The 21,187-nt window shown below is 37.7% G+C and overlaps 1 protein-coding gene across 5 annotated transcripts in view; it reads left to right on the top strand.

Annotated features, from left to right (window-relative positions):
- RNF6 (ring finger protein 6) overlaps positions 1–21,187 on the top strand; it is a 282,619-nt gene that overhangs the window by 184,341 nt on the left and 77,091 nt on the right. For all 5 annotated transcript variants that reach the window (XM_032314708.1, XM_032314711.1, XM_032314710.1 and 2 more), the window contains one exon: positions 9,424–9,607. In XM_032314708.1, coding sequence (XP_032170599.1) covers positions 9,424–9,607 — 184 coding nt within the window. The remainder of the gene's footprint in view (positions 1–9,423; positions 9,608–21,187) is intronic.

The following is a 21,187-nucleotide window of genomic DNA, read 5'->3' as shown; positions in this document are numbered from 1 at the left end:
TTGGGATCTCTTCTGATTTGGTTAAAGCATATTTTCCTGGGGTTGTTGTCACCCTGTTAGTATTTTACTTGCTCCTTCATATACTCTTATCTGGACAAAATGACAGGGCGGAAAAATTCACCACAAAAAAAAAAAAAAAAACAAGGGGCAGTACCAAAGGCTAGAGACCTAATCAATACAGACATTGGTAATATGTCAGATCTAGAGTTCAGAATGACAATTCTCAAGGTTCTAGTCAGGGTCGAAAAAGGCATGGAATATATTAGAGAAAACCTCTCGGGAGATATAAAAGCCCTTTCTGGAGAAATAAAATCTAAAATCTATCCAAGTTGAAATCAAAAAAGCTATTAATGAGGTGCAATAAAAAATGGAGGCTATCACTGCTAGGATAAATGAGGCAGAAGAAAGAATTAGTGATATAGAAAACCAAATGATGGAGAATAAAGAAGCTGAGCAAAAGAGGGACAAACAGCTACTGGACCACGAGGGGGAGAATTCGAGAGATAAGTGACACCATAAGACAAAACAACATTAGAATAATTGGGATTCCAGAAGAAGAAGAAAGAGAGAGGGGAGCAGAGGGTATACTGGAATTATTGGGGAGAATTTCCCAATATGGCAAAGGGAACAAGCATCAAAATTCAGGAGGCTCAGAGAATGCCCCTCAAAATCAATAAGAATAGGCCCACACCCCGTCACCTAATAGTAAAATTTACAAGTCTTAGTGACAAAGAGAAAATCCTGAAAGCAGCCCGGGAAAAGAAGTCTGTAACATACAATGGTAAAAATATTAGATTGGCAGCAGACTTATCCATAGAGACCTGGCAGGACAGAAAGAGCTGGCATGATATATTCAGACCACTAAACGAGAAAAACATGCAGCCAAGAATACTATATCCAGCTAGGCTATCATTGAAAATAGAAGGAGAGATTAAAAGCTTCCAGGACAAACAAAAACTGAAAGAATTTGCAAACACCAAACTAGCTCTACAGGAAATATTGAAAGGGGTCCTCTAAGCAAAGAGAGAGCCTACAAGTGATAGATCAGAAAGGAACAGAGACAATATACAGTAACAGTCACCTTACAGGCAATACAATGGCACTAACTTCATATCTCTCAATAGTTACCCTGAATGTTAATGGGCTAAATGCCCCAATCAAAAGACACAGGGTATCAGAACAGATAAAAAGAAAAAACCCATCTATATGTTGTCTACAAGAAACTCATTTTAAGCCCGAAGACACCTCCAGATTTAAAGTGAGGGAGTGGATAAGAATTTACCATGCCAATGGACATCAGAAGAAAGCAGGAGTAGCAATCCTTCTATCAGATCAATTAGATTTTAAGCCAAAGACCATAATAAGAGATGAGGAAGGACACTATATCATACTCAAAGGGTCTGTCCAACAAGAAGATCTAACAATTTTAAATATCTATGCCCCCAACGTGGGAGCAGCCAACTATATAAACCAATCAATAACAAAATCAAAAGAAACACATCAACAATAATACAATAATAGTAGGGGACATTAACACTCCCCTCACTGAAATGGACAGATCATCCAAGCAAAAGATCAACAAGGAAATAAAGGCCTTAAATGACACACTGGACCAGATGGACATCACAGATATATTCAGAACATTTCATCCCAAAGCAACAGAATACACATTCTTCTCTAGTGCACATGGAACATTCTCCAGAATAGATCACATCCTCGGTCCTAAATCAGGACTCAACTGGTATCAAAAGATTGGGATCATTCCCTGCATATTTTCAGACCACAATGCTCTGAAGCTAGAACTCAACCACAAGAGGAAGTTTGGAAAGAACCCAAATACATGGAGATTAAACAGCATTCTTCTAAAGAATGAATGGGTCAACCGGGAAATTAAAGAAGAATTGAAAAAAATCATGGAAACAAATGATAATGAAAATACAATGGTTCAAAATCTGTGGGACACAACAAAGGCAGTCCTGAGAGGAAAATATATAGCGGTACCAGCCTTTCTCAAGAAATAAGAAAAGGTCTCAGGTACACAACCTAACCCTACACCTAAAGGAGCTGGAGAAAGAACAAGAAAGAAACCCTAAGCCCAGCAGGAGAAGAGAAATCATAAAGATCAGAGCAGAAATCAATGAAATAGAAACAAAAAAAAAAAAACAATAGAACAAATCAATGAAACTAGGAGCTGGTTCTTTGAAAGAATTAATAAGATTGATAAACCCCTGGCCAGACTTATCAAAAAGAAAAGAGAAAGGACCCAAATAAATAAAATCATGAGTGAAAGAGGAGAGATCACAACTAACACCAAAGAAATACAAACAATTATAAGAACATACTATGAGCAACTCTACGCCAACAAATTTGACAATCTGGAAGAAATGGATGCATTCCTGGAAACATATAAACTACCAAAACTGAACCAGGAAGAAATAGAAAGCCTGAACATACCCATAACCAGTAAGGAGATTGAAACAGTCACTAAAAATCTCCAAACAAACAAAAGCCGAACGCCAGATGGCTTCCCCGGGGGAATTCTACCAAACATTTAAAGAAGAACTAATTCCCATTCTCCTGAAACTGTTCCAAAAAATAGAAGTGGAAGGAAAACTTCCAAACTCATTTTATGAGACCAGCATCACCTTGATTCCCAAACCAGACAAGGATCCCATCAAAAAAGAGAGCTATAGACCAATATCCTTGATGAACACAGATGCGAAAATTCTCACCAAAATACTAGCCAATAGGATTCAACAGTACATTAAAAGGATTATTCACCACGACCAAGTGAGATTTATTCTAGGGCTGCAAGCTTGGTTCAACATCCGCAAATCAATCAATGTGATACAACACATCAATAAAAGAAAGAACAAGAACCATATGATACTCTCAATAGATGCTGAAAAAGCATTTGACAAAGTACAGCATCCCTTCCTGATCAAAACTCTTCAAAGTGTAGGGATAGAGGGCACATACCTCAATATTATTAAAGCCATTTATGAAAAACCCACCTCAAATTTTTTCTCAATGGTGAAAAACTGAAAGCTTTTCCGCTAAGGTCAGGAACATGGCAGGGATGTCCATTATCACCACTGCTATTCAACATAGTATTAGAAGTCCTAGCCTCAGCAATCAGACAACAAAAGTAAATTAAAGGCATCCAAATTGGCAAAGAAGAAGTCAAACTATCAGTCTTCATAGATGATATGATACTATATGTGGAAAACCCAAAAGACTCCACTCCAAAACTGCTAGAACTTGTACAGGAATTCAGTAAAGTGTCAGGATATAAAATCAATGCACAGAAATCAGTTGCATTTCTCTACACCAACAACAAGACAGAAGAAAGAGAAATTAAGGAGTCAATCCCATTTACAATTGCACCCGAAACTATAAGATACCTAGGAATAAACCTAACCAAAGAGGCTAAGAATCTATACTCAGAAAACTATAAAGTACTCATGAAAGAAATTGAGGAAGACACAAAGAAATGGAGAAATGTTCCATGGTCCTGGATTGGAAGAATAAATATTGTGAAAATGTCTATGCTACCTAAAGCAATCTACACATTTAATGCAATTCCTATCAAAGTACCATCCATCTTTTTCAAAGAAATGGAACAAATAATTCTAAAATTTATATGGAACCAGAAAAGACCTCGAATACCCAAAGGGATATTGAAAAAGAAAGCTAAAGTTGGTGGCATCACAATTCCGGACTTCAAGCTCTATTACAAAGCTGTCATCATCAAGACAGCATGGTACTGGCACAAAAACAGACACATAGATCAATGGTACAGAATAGAGAACCCAGAAATAGACCTTCAACTCTATGGTCAGCTCGTCTTCAACAAAGCAGGAAAGAATGTCCAATGGAAAAAGGACAGCCTCTTCAATAAATGGTGTTGGGAGAATTGGACAGCCACGTGCAGAAAAATGAAATTGGACCATTTCCTTACACCACACACACAAATAGAATCAAAATGGATGAAGGACCTCAATGTGAGAAAGGAATCCATCAAAATCCTTGAGGAGAACACAGGCAGCAACCTCTTCGACCTCAGCCGCAGCAACATCTTCCTAGGAACATCGCCAAAGGCAAGGGAAGCAAGGGCAAAAATGAACTATTGGGATTTTATCAAGATCAAAAGCTTTTGCACAGCAAAGGAAACAGTTAACAAAACCAAAAGACAATTTACAGAATGGGAGAAGATATTTGCAAACGACATATCAGATAAAGGGCTAGTGTCCAAAATCTATAAAGAACTTAGCAAACTCAACACCCAAAGAACAAATAATCCAATCCAGAAATGGGCAGAGGACATGAACAGACATTTCTGCAAAGAAGACATCCAGATGGCCAACAGAGACATGAAAAAGTGCTCCACATCACTCGGCATCAAGGAAATACAAATCAAAACCACAATGAGATATCACCTCACACCAGTCAGAATGGCTCAAATCAACAAGTCAGGAAAGAACAGATGCAGGCAAGTATGCGGAGAAAGGGGAACCCTCCTACACTGTTGGTGGGAATGCAAGCTGGTGCAGCCACTCTGGAAAACAGCATGGAGGTTCCTCAAAATGTTGAAAATAGAACTGCCCTATGACCCAGCAATTGCACTACTGGGTATTTACCCTAAAGATACAAACGTAGTGATTCGAAGGGGCACGTTCACCCGAATGTTTATAGCAGCAATGTCCACAATAACCAAACTATGGAAAGAACCTAGATGTCCATCAACAGATGAATGTATAAAGAAGATGTGGTATATATACACAATGGAATACTATGCAGCCATCAAAAGAAATGAAATCTTCCCATTTGCGATAACGTGGATGGAACTAGAGTGTATCATGCTTGCAAAATAAGTCAAGCGGAGAAAGACAACTATCATATGATCTCCCTGATATGAGGAAGTGGTGATGCAACATGGGGGCTTAAGTGGGTAGGAGAAGAATAAATGAAACAAGATGGGATTGGGAGGGAGACAAACCATAAGTGACTCTTAATCTCACAAAACAAACTGAGGGTTGCTGGGGGGAGGGGGGTTGGGAGAACGGGGATGGGGTTATGGACACTGGTGAGGGTATGTGCTTTGGTGAGTGCTGTGAAATGTGTAAACCTGGAGATTCACAGACCTGTACCCCTGGGGTTAAAAATATATTATATGTTTATAAAAAATAAAAAATTTGTTGAATAAATAGTAATAATGAACATGAGATTACCTTTAAGTAGCTTTCTCAACAAATTGCAAATAAAAATACAGCAAAAAAAGTACTTATTTATATAGCCAAGAAAATATCTGTGCCATACCATATGTTGAACCTATTTTATAATTTTTAAAAAACTTTTATTTAAATTCTTGTTAGTTAACATACAATATAATTCAGTTTCAGATGTAAAATATAGTGATTCTACCCTCTCATCTACCACCCGGTACTCATCACAAGGGCACACCTTAATCTTCATCACCTACTTAACCCACATTTTTTTTTTTAAAGATTTTATTTATTTATTTGTCAGAGAGAGAGCGAGCGAGAGCGAGCACAGGCAGACAGAGTGGCAGGCAGAGTCAGAGGGAGAAGCAGGCTCCCTGCAGAGCAAGGAGCCCGATGCGGGACTCGATCCCATGACGCTGGGATGACGACCTGAGCTGAAGGCAGCTGCTTAACCAACTGAGCCACCCAGGTGTCCCCTTAACCCACATTTTTGAGTGGAAACCATTTTATATTTTATTCCTCACACTGATTATACTGATAAGGAAGTCAATAGTATGTGCTGTGGAAAAACTATGACATTATTCCAGCCAATTGGTTTACTTAACTTTGTTTATTTTTTAATCCATGAAAATAGATGATAAAGAAAATAGACACAGTTTTTGAATTAAGGCAAATGTGACTTGAGTATTAGTTTTATGGGTTGGAATCTATTATGTGCCCTTTCTAAATTATTGTTGAATTTGTTATTTGGGTCCATGTTATAGATTAAAAATCAAATGAGAGTTGGCATGTGAAATTTTTGGTAAGTAAAAATGTCCATTTGGATGAAAAAGTAAAAATGAACTGTTTAATGTCTGTTTTCAATTCCCAAAACTGTTTTGGGGGGCTCTTTTCTAATCACTTTTGTGCTCTGAAATAACATATTGATTTATGGGACTTCTATGTTGTCTCAGCCAAAAGAATGACAAGATGAACTTGGCCAGACATTAATGTAAATAATGTTTTTTAAAAGTTTTTTAAAGTTTTTAAAAAATTATCAATTTGGGGCGCCTGGGTGGCTCAGTGGGTTAAGCCGCTGCCTTCGGCTCAGGTCATGATCTCAGGGTCCTGGGAGGGACCTCGAGATCGAGGTCATGATCTCGAGTCCCGCATCGGGCTCTCTGCTCAGCAGGGAGCCTGCTTCCTCCTCTCTCTCTCTCTGCCTGCCTCTCTGCCTACTTGTGATCTCTCTCTGTCAAATAAATAAATAAAATCTTTAAAAAAAAAATTATCAATTGGATATAACCCTAAAATTTCAGGATTAGGGAAATTTGGCTTAATGCCCATACATGGACATATAACCTTAAGTATATTATTAATTGGAGCTCAATTAACAGATGGTTATTAAGAGACTAATATTATTTAAAGATTTATTTTCATATATGGTTGAGGAGGACCCAAAATCAAAACAGTGATGATTCAGTTCTATTCTTAACTGTTCAAAACTGACTTAGAGCTTGGGTGAAAGGTACAGAATGACATTACCAAAGGACTGAAGGACTCAGTGATGTTTAGCAAGGGGAGGAGAAGGTTCCCTGATAGTTCTCTTCTCATATTTTGGTGAGCTTGGTTGGCCCAGAGGATAGAATTAATATTTGAAAGGATGAAGAGTCAAATTTGAGATTAATATGAGGTAGTTTTTCTTTTTTCCACAAATATCATAGTCTGAATATAAAAGTAGTTATCAGACTAAATGGTGAAGCTATCATTTCAGCATTCCAGCAAAACAACCTGCATCTCTTGAGGGAAACAAAACTTTCAGATGGTTTCTGGAACATCCTCTACTTCAGTAACTTGTCTTACTACAGTGACAAAGTAGTAATGTTAACTCATATTTTCTTCATTATGAAGCAAAAGTTTTTCCATCTGTGCTTCTGTCTTAATTTTGGAGTGTGTTCTAGTCAAGGAAACCGATCTCCTCAGTTTTTAAAAATTATCTCACCTTGGGGCGCCTGGGTGGCTCAGTTGGTTGAGTGACTGCCTTCGGTTGAGGTCATGATCCTGGAGTCCCAGGATTGAGTCCCAGGATCGAATCCCACACCGGGTTCCCTGCTCGGCAGGGAGTCTGCTCTCCCTCTGAGCTCTCCACTCTCACACCCTGTCTCTCAAATAAATAAATAAAAATTAAAAAAAAATAACCTCACCTAAAATTTGAAAGGTTTAAATTTAACTTCGTTTTTAGGAGTTGTTTTGTGGAAAGGGGATGATCATTTTTTTACTAGAAAATAAAGCCTTTGTGTGTCTCTTATTGTTTTGGATAGAGGTGTGTATCCAATTCATTTAGTGAACGAATACATGAGTATTCATTACGGAATTCATTTAGTGAATGAACACATGAGGAATAAGAGATAAAAAATTTTGCTTCTCTTTTCTTGATTTATCTGTAGGTATTTTGTGTAGACAGGGTCTGCTAGCCGGAAATATTTTAGGAATACTAAATTTGCTTTTGTAGCTTATCTGAGGGGGAAAAAAAGGATCAGCAGTATCCTCTTCTATGTTGGATACCTACCACGGAAAGAAAGAAACATTTGTCATGTTACATCACTTCACTATTGTTTTTTGTTTTTACCACATTCTGTCCTGACTGACACCTTCATATTTTTGTATCTCCTTGTATTTTTCAAGTTCACCTGAGATAGTTTGATTTTCATAGGCTAGTCTACAAGCTATCCTTTGGGTAAATGCCTTCATATAGTTTCAAAAATCTTATTCACCTCTCGCTCTCATTTAGGTGGATGATATAAATTAATATAGCAGACCAGTGTTAGGCAACAGGGAGTGACAGGGAGAAAGGCACACTGAAGAGTTTATCTCCATTTAAACTGGGCAACTGATGTTGTGTATTTCTTTTGGGACATTAAAGATGTTATTGTGTGGTTTCTTTGCTTTTCTTTTTATTTTGGGTGAGAGTGGGAGGGAACTTTTTTAAAAAATTGAGTACAGTTGACACACAATGTTATATCAGTTTCAGGAGTACAACATAGTGATTCTCTATATGTTAAGCTATGCTCACCACAAGTGTAGCTCCCATCTGTCACCATACAACACTATTACAGTGCCACTGACTATATTCCCTATGTTGTACCTTTTTATCCCTGTGACCTATTCACTGCATAACTGGAAGCCTGTATCTCTAAGTCCTCTTCTCCCATTTTGCACATCCCTCCATCCCCTTCCCCTTCAGCAGCCATCAGTTTGTTCTTTTACTTATAGTTCTGATTCTGCTTTTTATTTATTCATTTGTTTTCTTAGGTTGTGGGTGAAACATTTTTATATTTGTAAAAAGCTTAATTAATGAATTGGGAGATTTACCAGTTACTGCCATTCAAAGTTGATTATGGCCAAAATTAGCAAGACAGGAAACAACTAGTGTTGGAGAGGATGTGGAGAAAGGGGAACCCTCTTACACTGTTGGTGGGAATGCAAGTTGGTGCAGCCACTTTGGAGAACAGTGCGGAGATTCCTCAAGAAATTAAAAATAGAGCTTCCCTATGACCCTGCAATTGCACTACTCAGTATTTATCCCAAAGATACAGATGTAGTGAAAAGAAGGGCCATCTGGACCCCAATGTTTATAGCAGCAATGGCTATAGTTGCCAAACAGTGGAAAGAACCAAGATGCCCTTCAATGAATGAATGGATAAGGAAGATGTGGTCCATATACACTATGAAGTATTATGCCTCCATCAGAAAGGATGAATACCCAACTTTTGTAGCAACAAGGACAGGACTAGAAGAGATTATGCTGAGTGAAATAAGTCAAGCAGAGAGAGTCAATTATCATATGGTTTCACTTATTTGTGGAGCATAACAAATAGCATGGAGGACAAGGGGAGATGGAGAGGAGAAGGGAGTTGAGGGAAATTAGAAGGGGAGGTGAACCATGATAGACTATGGGGTCTGAAAAACAATCTGAGGGTTTTGAAGGGGGGGGGATGGGAGGTTGGGGGAACCAGATGGTGGGTATTAGAGAGGGCATGGATTACATGGAGCACTGGGTGTGGTGCAAAAACAATGAATACTGTTATGCTGAAAATAAATTAAAAAAAAATAAAGTTGATTATGTATAGATCATTGTTGACTACTTGTTAAAGGGTTTTAGAACAAGGTGAACAAAAACAAAACACTAAAAAATGGTGGTTTCTGTCTTCTTTTTCAGGCTATCTCCCCTCCAGAAGGCAGAAATAGTGGACCTGGTTAAGAAACATGTAGGGGCCATAACTCTTGCTATTGGGGACGGTGCCAATGATGTTGGAATGATCCAGATGGCCCACGTGGGTGTGGGAATCAGTGGGAATGAGGGCATGCTGGCCACCAACAATTCAGATTATGCCATTGCACAGGTCAGTAGTGTGGGCATGAGAATGCTGAATGTCTGAAGTCTACCCCTGAGGCCTACCCTACCCTTTAAGCTGCTTTTCATATGAAACTACCAGCATAGGGTTTTCTTTAGTTTTGTTCTTATGTACTTTGCAACAAAAAGAGTTTTCCTTGAGCAGTCATGGAGTTGGTCATACTGATGCCACCAAGAATCTATAGCTCTGCTAACATAATCTCTAATCCCTCAGTCTCTTCAATATGTAATGTGTGCTTTGCTTTGTGATGTCTCTCAATGAAGATTTCTTAAAGTTTTATAATATCCCCATTTCTACTTTTTAAAAGGAGACATTGCCTCTTGGAGGCACTTAAAAAAATTAGACTGTATATTTTAGAACAATTATAGCTTCACAAAAAAAAAAAAAACTGAGCAGAAAATATAGAGTTCCCATATATTCCCTGCCTTCCCCCACAGACTCCTCCATCATCAACATCCCCTACCTGAGTGGCATATTTATTATAACTGATGAACCTACATTGACACATCGTTATCATTGCCCCAAATCCACAGTTTACAGTAGGACTCGCTCTTGGTGTTATACATTCTATGGGCTTGGAGAAATGTGTAATGATGGTGAATCCACCATCACAGTATCACACAGAGTAGTTTTACTGCCTTAAAAATCCTCTGCACTCTGCCTATTTTTCATTCCCTCCACACACGAACCCTTGGCAACCACTGATTTTTGTACTATATCCATGATTTTGCCTTTTCCAGAATGTCATATTCATATAGCATGTAGCCTTTTCAAACAGGCTTCTTTCACTTAGTAATAAGGCTTGATAGCTCATTTCTATTTCGCTCATTTCTATTTAGTGATGAATAATATTCCACTTTCTGAATGTACAATACTTTATCCATTCACTTACTGAAAAATATCTTAGTTATTCCCAAGTTTGGGCAATTATTAATAAAGTTGCTCTAAATATCCATGTGCAGATTTTTTTTTTAAGTTTTCAACTCCACTGGATTTGTACCAAGGAGTGTAATTGCTACATCATATAGTAAAGGTATAAAAGTATGTTTAGTTTTATAAGAAACTGTCAAACTGCCTTCCACAGTAAGTGTACCATTTATTGGAAGGCACATAAGTAGTTGTGTGTGGTCTGTGATTTACAGCCCCTCTATATTTATGTACTATCCTAGGCTGTTCAACAAGAACACCTCCTCCTCCTACATATTAATATTCTGATAGTTGAAGAATATTTTAATCAATATTTTAAGATTAGCTTTAATGGATCTAATATTTGAGCAACTAACAATAACACTCTTCAGTCTTGCTGAATTCAGGAGCCACCTGTAACTCTTGAACATTCCTTAGGAATAATCCCATACTCTGAGTAGGTCATCCCTGCTAGGGCTATTTTTATGGTGGCTGTCTCAGAGGGGCTAGATGATTTAGAACCCTGGCCACAGGTAAACAGATGCCTGGAATGGGAGAGGTAACAAAATGGATTCCTAGGATTCCACAGCATAGATGAAGAACATATATTACCCCAGTGTTTGAATCAAATCCATTCTGAGTCCCTTCTTACTCATAGATTAAGTGTTCTGGTTTTATAGCAGGGAAAACTAAGGTTCCTATATGCTAGAGTATCTGTGTTGGGGAAAGTGTCAGTAAACTATGATCAAAGCACCCGTGTCTATAAATAAGCAAACAAACACACCAAATTCACCTAATCCTGTCCCCAACTGCTACATGCCATTGGGATCCATACTTCCAGGGATCTCAGCAATTATATGTGACATAAGCCTTGAGCTATTAAACAGTGTAGACACATCAGGCTGCCAGTATCAAGTGTCCTGGGGATCCAGGGAAATATTTGTTTTTTTTGTTGTTTTTGTTTTTTGTTTGTCTGTTTGTTTTAGGATTCCGCAATAAAAGTGAAATCAAATGGTATTTATCTTTTTCCGTTGGACTTATTTTACGGAGCACATTGCCTACTATGTCCATTCATATTGTCACAAATGGCAAGGTTTCATTCCTTTTTATGGTTAATACTCCATTACACACACACACACACACACACACACACACAACATGTTCTTCATCCATTCCCCTAATGATGGACACTGAAGTTGCTTCCATATTTTGGCTATTGTCAGTAATGCTTTAGTGAACATAAATGTGCATATATGTCTTTTTAAGTTAGTGTTTTTGTTTTCTTTGGGTAAATACACAGTAGTGCCATTACAAGATTATTTGGTATTTTTAATATTTCGAGGAACCGCTATACTGTTTTCCACAGTAGCTGCATCAGTTTGTAATGAGGGCTCCTTTTCTTCCACAGCCTCACCAACACCTGGTATTTCTTGTCCTTTTGAATACTAGCCATTCTGGTACGTGTGAGGTGATACCTCATTGTTCTGATTTGCATTTCCCTGCAAATTATGTGATGTTTGGCACAAAATAGGTGATTGGTGATGTTGAAAATCTTTTCATGTGTTTGTTTGCCATCTGTGTATCTTCTTTGGAAAAATATTTTCTTTGGAAAATTGTGTGCTCCCATTTTTAAAAGTTTTAATTTAAATTCTGGTTCGTTAACATACAGTGTAATGCTAATCTCAAGTATACAATGTAGTGATTCAACACTTTAATACACTACCCAGTTTTCATCACAAGTGCACTCCCTAATCCCCATCACCTATTAAACCCATCTCCCCCCACACCACTGCCTTTTTAAATTGGATTATTTACAGTTTTGGGGTGCTCAGATGAATAGATTTGTTATATATTTTGAATATTGACCCCATATCAAATATATCATTTCCTAATGTCTTCTCCCACACAGTAGGTTACCTTTTCCTTTTGTCAATGATTTCCTTTGCTGTGTAAAAGATTTTTGTTTTGATGTAGTCCCCATAGTTTATTTTTGCTTTTGTTTTCCTTGCCTGAAGAGATATATCTAGAAAAGTGTTGCTAAGGTCAATGTCCAGGAGATTTCTGCCTTTGTTTTTTTTCTTTTATTAAGTTTTTATTTAAATTCCAGTCAGTTAACATATAGTGTAATATTAGTTTCAGGTGTAGAGTTTAGTGATTCATCACCTACAATGCCTGGTCTCATCACAAGTGCCCTGGGTTTCAAGTCAGACATTTAGGTCATTAATTCATTTTGAGTTTATTTTTCTGTATTATGTAAGAAGGCAGTCTAATTTCATTGTTTTGCATGTAGCTTTCCAATTTCCCCAACATCTTTTTGAAGAGACTGTCTTTTCCCCTATTGTATATTCTTGTCTCCTTTGCTATAGATTAATTGACCATATAAGTGTGGGGTATTTTTCAGCTCTCTGTTCTTTTTTTTTTTCATTTATTTATTTTCAGCATAACAGTATCATTATTTTTTCACCACACCTAGTGCTCCATGCAATCCATGCCCTCTATAATACCCACCACCTGGTGCAACAACCTCCCACCCCCCCGCCACTTCAAACCCCTCAGATTGTTTTTCAGAGTCCATAGAATCTCATGATTCACCTCCCCTTCCAATTTTCCCCAACCCCCTTCTCTCTAACTCCCCATGTCCTCCATGCTTTTTGTTATGCTCCACAAATAAGTGAAACCATATGATAATTGACTCTCTCTGCTTGACTTATTTCACTCAGCAGAATCTCTTCCAGTCCCGTCCATGTTGCTACAAAAGTTGGGTATTCGTCCTTTCTGATGGAGGAATAATACCCCATAGTGTATATGGACCACATCTTCCTTATCCATTCATCTGTTGAAGGGCATCTTGGTTCTTTCCACAGTTTGGTGACCATGGCCATTGCTGCTATAAACATTGGGATACAGATGGCCCTTCTTTTCGCTACATCTGTATCTTTGGGGTAAATACCCAGGAGTGCAATGGCAGGGTCATAGGGAAGTTCTATTTTTAATTTCTTGAGAAATCTCCACACTGTTCTCCAAAGAGGCTGCACCAACTTGCATTCCCACCACCAGTGTAAGAGGGTTCCCCTTTCTCCACATCCCCTCCAACACATGTTGTTTCCTGTCTTGCTAATTTTGGCCATTCTAACTGGTGTAAGGTGATATCTCAATATAGTTTTAATTTGAATCTCCCTGATGGCTAGTGATGATGAACATTTTTTCATGTGTCTGATAGCCATTTGTATGTCTTTATTGGAGAAGTGTCTGTCCATATCTTCTGCCCCTTTTTTGATATGATTGTCTGTTTTGTGTGTGTTGAGTTTGAGGAGTTCATTATAGATCCTGGATATCAACCTTTTGTCTGTACTGTCATTTGCAAATACCTTCTTCCATTCCGTGGGTTGCCTCTTTGTTTTCTTGACTGTTCCCTTTGCTGTGGAGAAGCTTTTGATTTTGATGAAGTCCCAAAAGTTCATCTTCGCTTTTGTTTCCTTTGCCTTTGGAGACATATCTTGAAAGAAGTTGCTGTGGCTGGTATTGAAGAGATTACTGCCTATGTTCTCCTCTAGGATTCTGATGGATTCCTGTCTCACATTGAGGTCTTTTATCCATTTTGAGTTGATCTTTGTGTACGGTGTAAGAGAATGGTCGAGTTTCCTTCTTCTACATATAGCTGCTGTTTTCCCAGCACCATTTATTGAAGAGACTGTCTTTTTTCCACTGTATATTTTTTCCTGTTTTGTCTAAGATTATTTGACCATAGAGTTGAAGGCCATATCTGGGCTCTCTACTCTGTTCCACTGGTCTATGTGTCTGTTTTTATGCCAGTACCATTCTGTCTTGGTGATCACAGCTTTGTAGTAAAACTTGAAATCAGGTAACGTGATGCCCCCAGCTTTATTTTTGTTTTTCAACATTTCCTTAGTGATTCGGGGTCTCTTCTGATTCCATACAAATTTTAGGATTATTTGCTCCAGCTCTTTAAAGAATACTGGTGGAATTTTGATTGGAATAGCATTAAAAGTATAGATTGCTCTAGGCAGTATAGACATTTTAACAATGTTTATTCTTCCAATCCAAGAGCATGGACTGGTCTTCCATCTTTTTGTGTCTTCTTCAATTTCTTTCATGAGTGTTCTGTAGTCCCCTTGAGATCAGGAACACGGCAAGGATGCCCACTCTCACCACTCTTGTTCAACATAGTATTAGAAGTCCTAGCATAGCAATCAGACAACAAAGGGAAATAAAAGGTATCCAAATTGGCAAGGAAGAAGTCAAACTCTCTCTCTTTGCAGATGACATGATTCTTTATATGGAAAACCCAAAAGACTCCACCCCCAAACTACTAGAATTCATATAGCAATTCAGCAACGTGGCAGGATACAAAGTCAATGTACAGAAATCAGTGGCTTTCTTATACACTAACAATGAAAATACAGAAAGGGACATTAGAGAATCAATTCCATTTACTATAGCACCAAGAACCATAAGATACCTGGGAATAAACCTAACCAAAGAGGCAAAGGATCTGTTCTTTTTTTTTGAATTATTAACATACTTTGTGTTATTTGTTTCAGGGGTACATGTCTGTGATTCATCAGTCTTATACAACACACAGCACTCAGCACAACACATACCTTCCCTAATGTCCATCACCGAACTACCCCATCCCTACCCCTGCCATCAAGCAACCCTCAGTTTGTTTTCTGAGATTAAGAGTCTCTTATGCTTTGTCTCCCTCTCTGGTTTCTTCCTGTTTCATTTTCTCCTCTCTATTCCCCTATGATCCTCTGATTTCTTTCTTAAATTCTGCATATCAGTGAGATCATATGAAAATTATCTTTCTCTGACTTATTTCGCATAGCATAATATCCTCTATTTCCACCACGTTGCTGCAAATGGCAAGAGTTCATTTTTTGATGGTTGTATAATATTCCATTGTATATATATACCACATCTTCTTTATCCATTTATCTGTTGATAGGTATTTAGGCTCTTTCCATAGTTTGGCTATTGTGGACAATGCTGCCTTGATCACTGGGGGTTGCATGCCTCTTTGGCTCACCACATTTGTATCTTTGAGGTAAATACCTAGTAGTACAATTGCTGGGTTTTAGGGTAGCTTTTTTCAACTTTTTGAGGAACGTCCATACTGTTTTCCAGAGTGGCTACACCAGCTTGCGTTCCCACCAACAGTGTAGGAGAGTTCCCCTTTTTCCACATCCTTGCCAACATCTGTCATTTTCTGACTTATTAATTTTAGCTGTTCTGACTGGGGTGAGCCGTGGTTTTGACTTGTATTTCCCTGATGCTGAGTGATGTTGAGCACTTTTTCATGTGTCTGTTGGCCATTTGGGTGTCTTTTTTTAAAAATATTTTATTTATTTGACAGACAGAGATTACAAGTAGGCAGAGCAGCAGGCAGAGAGAGAGGAGGAAGCAGGTTCCCTGCTGAGCAGAGAGCCCGATGTGGGGCTGGATCCCTGGACCCTGGGGTCATGACCTGAGCTGAAGGCAGAGGCCTTAACCCACTGAGTCACCCAGGTGCCCCCATTTTTCCATTTCTTTATGTCTTCCTCAATTTCTTTCATGAGTTTTCTGAGTACAGATCCTTTGACTCTTTGGTTAGGCTTATTTCTAGGTATCTTATGGGTTTTGGTGCAATTGTAAATGGGATTGACTCCTTAATTTCTCTTTCTTCTGTTTCATTGTTAAGAGTATAGAAATGCACTGATTTCTGTGCATTGATTTTATCTCCTCTCACTTTGCTGAATTCCTATATGAGCTCTAGCAATTTTGGGGTGGAATCTTTTGGGTTTTCCACATAGAGTACCATGTCATCTGTGAAGAGTCAGAGTTTGACTTCTTCTTTGCCAGTTTAGATGCCTCTTATTTCTTTTCACTGTCTGATTGCTGAGGCTAAGACTTCTAATACTATGTTAAACAACAGTTGTGTTCCTGACCTTAGGGAAACATTCTGTTTTCCCCCATTGGGAATGATATTACTGCAACCAGTTGTGTTTTCACTTTTGTTTGTTTCCGTGAATTTTAAAAATTCTTCCTTAATTTCCTGGTTAACCCATTCATTCCTTAGTAGGATGTTCTTTAGACTTCATGGATTTGAGTTCTTTCCAAATTTTCTCCTGTGATTGAATTTGTTTCAAAGCACTGTGGTTTTGAAAGTATGCAGGGAATGATCCCAATCTTTTTGAACTGGCAGAGACCTGATTTGTGACCCGGTATGTGATCTTTTCTGGAGAATACGTATTCTGTTGCTTTAGGATGGAATGCTCTGAATATATCTGCAATGTCCATCTGGTCCAGTGTGTCATTCAAAGCCCTTGCTTCCTTGTTGATCTTCTACTTAGATGATCTGTCCATTACAGTGAGTGTGATGTTGAAGTCCCTTACTATTATTATTATGAATGTGATTCTTTCATTTTGTTATTGATTCATTTATATAATTGGCTGCTCCCACGTTGGTGGCATAAATATTTACAATTGTTATATCTTCTAGTTAGATAGGCCCTTTAATTATGATATAGTGTCTTTCCTCATCTTTTATTATAGTCTTTGGTTTAAAATATAATCTGATGTAAAGATTGCTACTGCAATTTTCTTTTGATATCCATTAGCATGATAAGTGGTTTTACACCCCCTTACTTTCAATCTGGAGGTGTCTTTGGGTCTAAAATGAGTCTCCTGTAGACAACATATGTATGGGTCTTTTTCTTTCTTAAAATCCAATCTGATACCCTCTTTTGACTGGAGAATTAGTTCATTTATATTCAGAGTAATTTATTGAAGATATGAATTTAGCACCATTGTATTACTTGTAAAATCACTATTTCTGTATATTGTCTCTGTTCCCTTTTGGTCTATGCTACTTTTGGGCTCTCTCCTTGCTTTAAGGGTCCCCTTTAATATTTCTTGGTGGGCTGGTTTAGTGATCACACATTCTTTTAGTTTCTGTTTGTCCTGGAAGGTTTTTTCTCCTATTTTGAATGACATCCTTGCTGGATGAAGTATTCTTGACTGCATATACTTCTGTTTTACCACCCTGAATATATCATGCCAGTACTTTCTGGCCTGCAAGATCTCTGTGGATAAGTCTTCTGCCAGTCTGGTGTTTCTATCCTTGTATGTTATGGTCCTCTTGTCCCAAGCTGCTTTCAGGATTTTGTCTTTGTCTCTGAGATTTCCAAATTTCTATTATTGACTATTATAGTCAAGGTGTTGACTTATTTTTATTGATTTTGAAGGGGGTTCTCTGTGCCTCCCAGACTTCAATGTCTGTTTCCTTCCCCAAGATAGGTAAGTTTCCTACTATAATTTGCTCCAATACCTTCTGTCCATACCCCCCCGCCAACTTTCCTCTTCTTCTCCAATCCCAATTATTGTAATATTGTTTCTCTTTATGGTATCATTTATCTCTCATATTCTCCCCACATGATCCAGTAGATTTTCTTTTTCTCAGTTTCTTTATTCTCCATAATTTTTCTTATATATTGCTAATTCTTTCTTTTGCCTTATTTATCCTAGCAGTTAGAGCCTCTATTTTTTATTGCGCCTCATTAATAGCCTTTTTGATTTTTACTTCATTAGATTTTAGTTCTATTTTTCCAGAAAGGGATCCTCTAGTGTCGTCTATGCTTTTTTTCAAGCCCAGCTAGTATCTTTGTAATCATTATCCCTAACTCTACTTCTGACATCTTATTTATATCAATACTGATTAAGTCCCTGGCAGTCAGTACTGCCTTTTGTTCTTTTTTTCTCTTTTTTGAGGTGAATTTTTCTATCTTGTAATTCTTGCAGAAAGGGGCAGCTTTTCTATTTGTAGAATTTCAGCTAATCTTTTTTTTTAGATCTCTGGTTAAATTTGCAGGTGTTCAGAATGATTTGATAGCTATCTTGCTGAATTCCTGGGACCAGACAAACTAAGATCTCCTACTTGTCTGCCATTTTGGACCATCTCCCCCAGGTATTTTTTAATTTCCTATTTGATTTCTTCTTTGACTCAGGAGCTGTTTAGTAACATATTGTTTAGTCCCCACATGTTTGTGCTTTTTCTGTTTTTTTTTTTCCTTATAATTTATGTGTAGCTTCATTCATATCAGTTGTAGTAAAAAAAAAAAAAAAAGAACATGCTTGGTATGGTTGTAATCTTCTTAAATTTATTTAGGTTTCTTTTGTGGCCTAACACATTATGTATCCTGGAGAATGGTCCATGTGCACTTGAAAAGAAGGCATATTCTGTTGTTTTGGAATGGCATTTTCTGTATATGTCAAGTTCATCTGGTCTAATGTGTTTTTCAAAGACACCATTTCCTTATTCATTTTCTGCCTGGATGATCTATTCACTGAGTGGGGTGTTACAGTCCCCTACTAATCATGTAGCTGTCAGTTTTCCCTTTGTGTCTGTTAATATTTGCTTTATTTAGGTGCTCCTATAGATAACTCTAATTATTATATTCTCTTGATTATTGATCCCTTTATCATTATGTAGTGCCCTCTTAGTCACTTGTTACAATCTTTGATTTCAAATCTATTTTGTCTGATATAGGTATTGTCCCTGGATTTTTTTTTTTCACTTCCATTTGCATGGCATATCTTTTTCCATCACTTTACTTTCAGCCTATGGGTCTGAAGTGAGTCTCTTGCAGGCAGCATATAAATGAGTCCTGTTTGTTTAATCCATTTTGTCAACTTATATCTTTTTTCAAGCATTTAGACTATTTACCCAAAGTAATTATTGATAGGTATTCACTTATTGCCATTTTGTTAATTGTTTTCTGGTTGTTCTTATAGTTTTTCTCTATTCCCTTCATCTTCTCTTACTGTTTGCCTTGTGATTTGTGATTTTCTTTAGTGTTTTGCTTGTCTTTATTTCTCTTTATTTTTTGTGTATCTGTTATAAGTTTTTTGGTTTATGGCTATTATAAGTTTTATATAACATCCAAAGTATATTACAGACTATATTAAGTTGATGGTCTCTTAAGTCTGAACTTATTTTAAAAGTACTTCATTTTTTCTTCTACCTCCACAATTTATGTATACTTTACTATATTTTACATCTTTATATTTTATAAATCCCCTTAACTAATTTTTTTGAACTGATTTTACTACTTTTGTCTTTTAACCTTCATACTAGTTTATAAGTGATTCTCCAATGATCATTTTTAAATATTTTTTATTTTCAGCATAACAGTATTCATTATTTTTGCACCACACCCATTGCTCCATGCAACCCGTGCCCTCTATAATACCCACCACCTGGTACCCCGACCTTCCACCTCCCACCCCTTCAAACCCCTCAAATTGTTTTTCAGAGTCCATAGTCTCTCATGGTTCACCTCCCCTTCTAATTTCCCTCAACTCCCTTCTCCTCTTCATCTCCCCTTGTCCTCCATGGTATCTGTTATGCTCCACAAATAAGTGAAACCATATGATAATTGACTCTCTCTGCTTGACTTTTTTCACTCAGCATAATCTCTTCCAGTCCCGTCCATGTTGCTACAAAAGTTGGGTATTCGTCCTTTCTGATGGAGGCATAATACTCCATAGTGTATATGGACCACATCTTCCTTATCCATTTGTTCACTGAAGGGCATCTTGGTTCTTTCCACAGTTTGGCGACCGTGGCCATTGCTGCTATAAACATTGGGATACAGATGGCCCTTCTTTTCACTACATCTGTATCTTTGGGGTAAATACCCAGGAGTGCAATGGCAGGGTCATAGGGAAGTTCTGTTTTTAATTTCTTGAGGAATCTCCACACTGTTCTCCAAAGTGGCTGCACCAACTTGCATTCCCACCACCAGTGTAAGAGGGTTCCCCTTTCTCCACATCCCTTGCAACACATGTTGTTTCCTGTCTTGCTAATTTTGGCCATTCTAACTGGTGTAAGGTGATATCTCAATGTGGTTTTAATTTGAATCTCCCCGATGGCTAGTGATGATGAACATTTCTTCATGTGTCTGATAGCCATTTGTATGTCTTCATTGGAGAAGTGTCTGTTCATATCTTCTGCCCATTTTTTGATATGGTTGTCTGTTTTGTGTGTGTTGGGAATGTGGAGTTCTTTATAGATCCTGGATATCAACCTTTTGTCTGTACTGTCATTTGCAAATACCTTCTCCCATTCCGTGGGTTGCCTCTTTGTTTTCTTGACTGTTTCCTTTGCTGTGCAGAAGCTTTTGATTTTGATGAAGTCCCAAAAGTTTATTTTCGCTTTTGTTTCCTTTGCCTTTGGCGACATATCTTGTAAGAAGTTGCTGTGACTGATATCAAAGAGATTACTGCCTATGTTCTCCTCTAAGATTCTGATGGATTCCTGTCTCACATTGAGGTCTTTTATCCATCTTGAGTTGATCTTTGTGTACGGTGTACGAGAATTTCCTTCTTGTACATATAGCTGTCCATTTCCCAGCACCATTTATTGAAGAGACTGTCTTTTTTCCTCTGTATATTTTTTCTTGTATTGTCGAAGATTATTTGACCATAGAGTTGAGGGTCCATATCTGGGCTCTCTACTCTGTTCCACTGGTCTATGTGTCTCTTTTTATGCCAGTACCATTCTGTCTTGGTGATCACAGCTTTGTAGTAAAGCTTGAAATCAGATAGTGTGATGCCCCCAGTTTTATTTTTGTTTTTCAACATTTCCTTAGTGATTCGGGG

The sequence above is a fragment of the Mustela erminea genome, chromosome 15 (genome assembly GCF_009829155.1).
Source record: "Mustela erminea isolate mMusErm1 chromosome 15, mMusErm1.Pri, whole genome shotgun sequence".
NCBI lineage: Eukaryota > Metazoa > Chordata > Mammalia > Carnivora > Mustelidae > Mustela > Mustela erminea.
The sequence above is the reverse complement of the archived record's forward strand: the minus strand, read 5'-3'. Positions and strand labels throughout refer to the sequence as shown.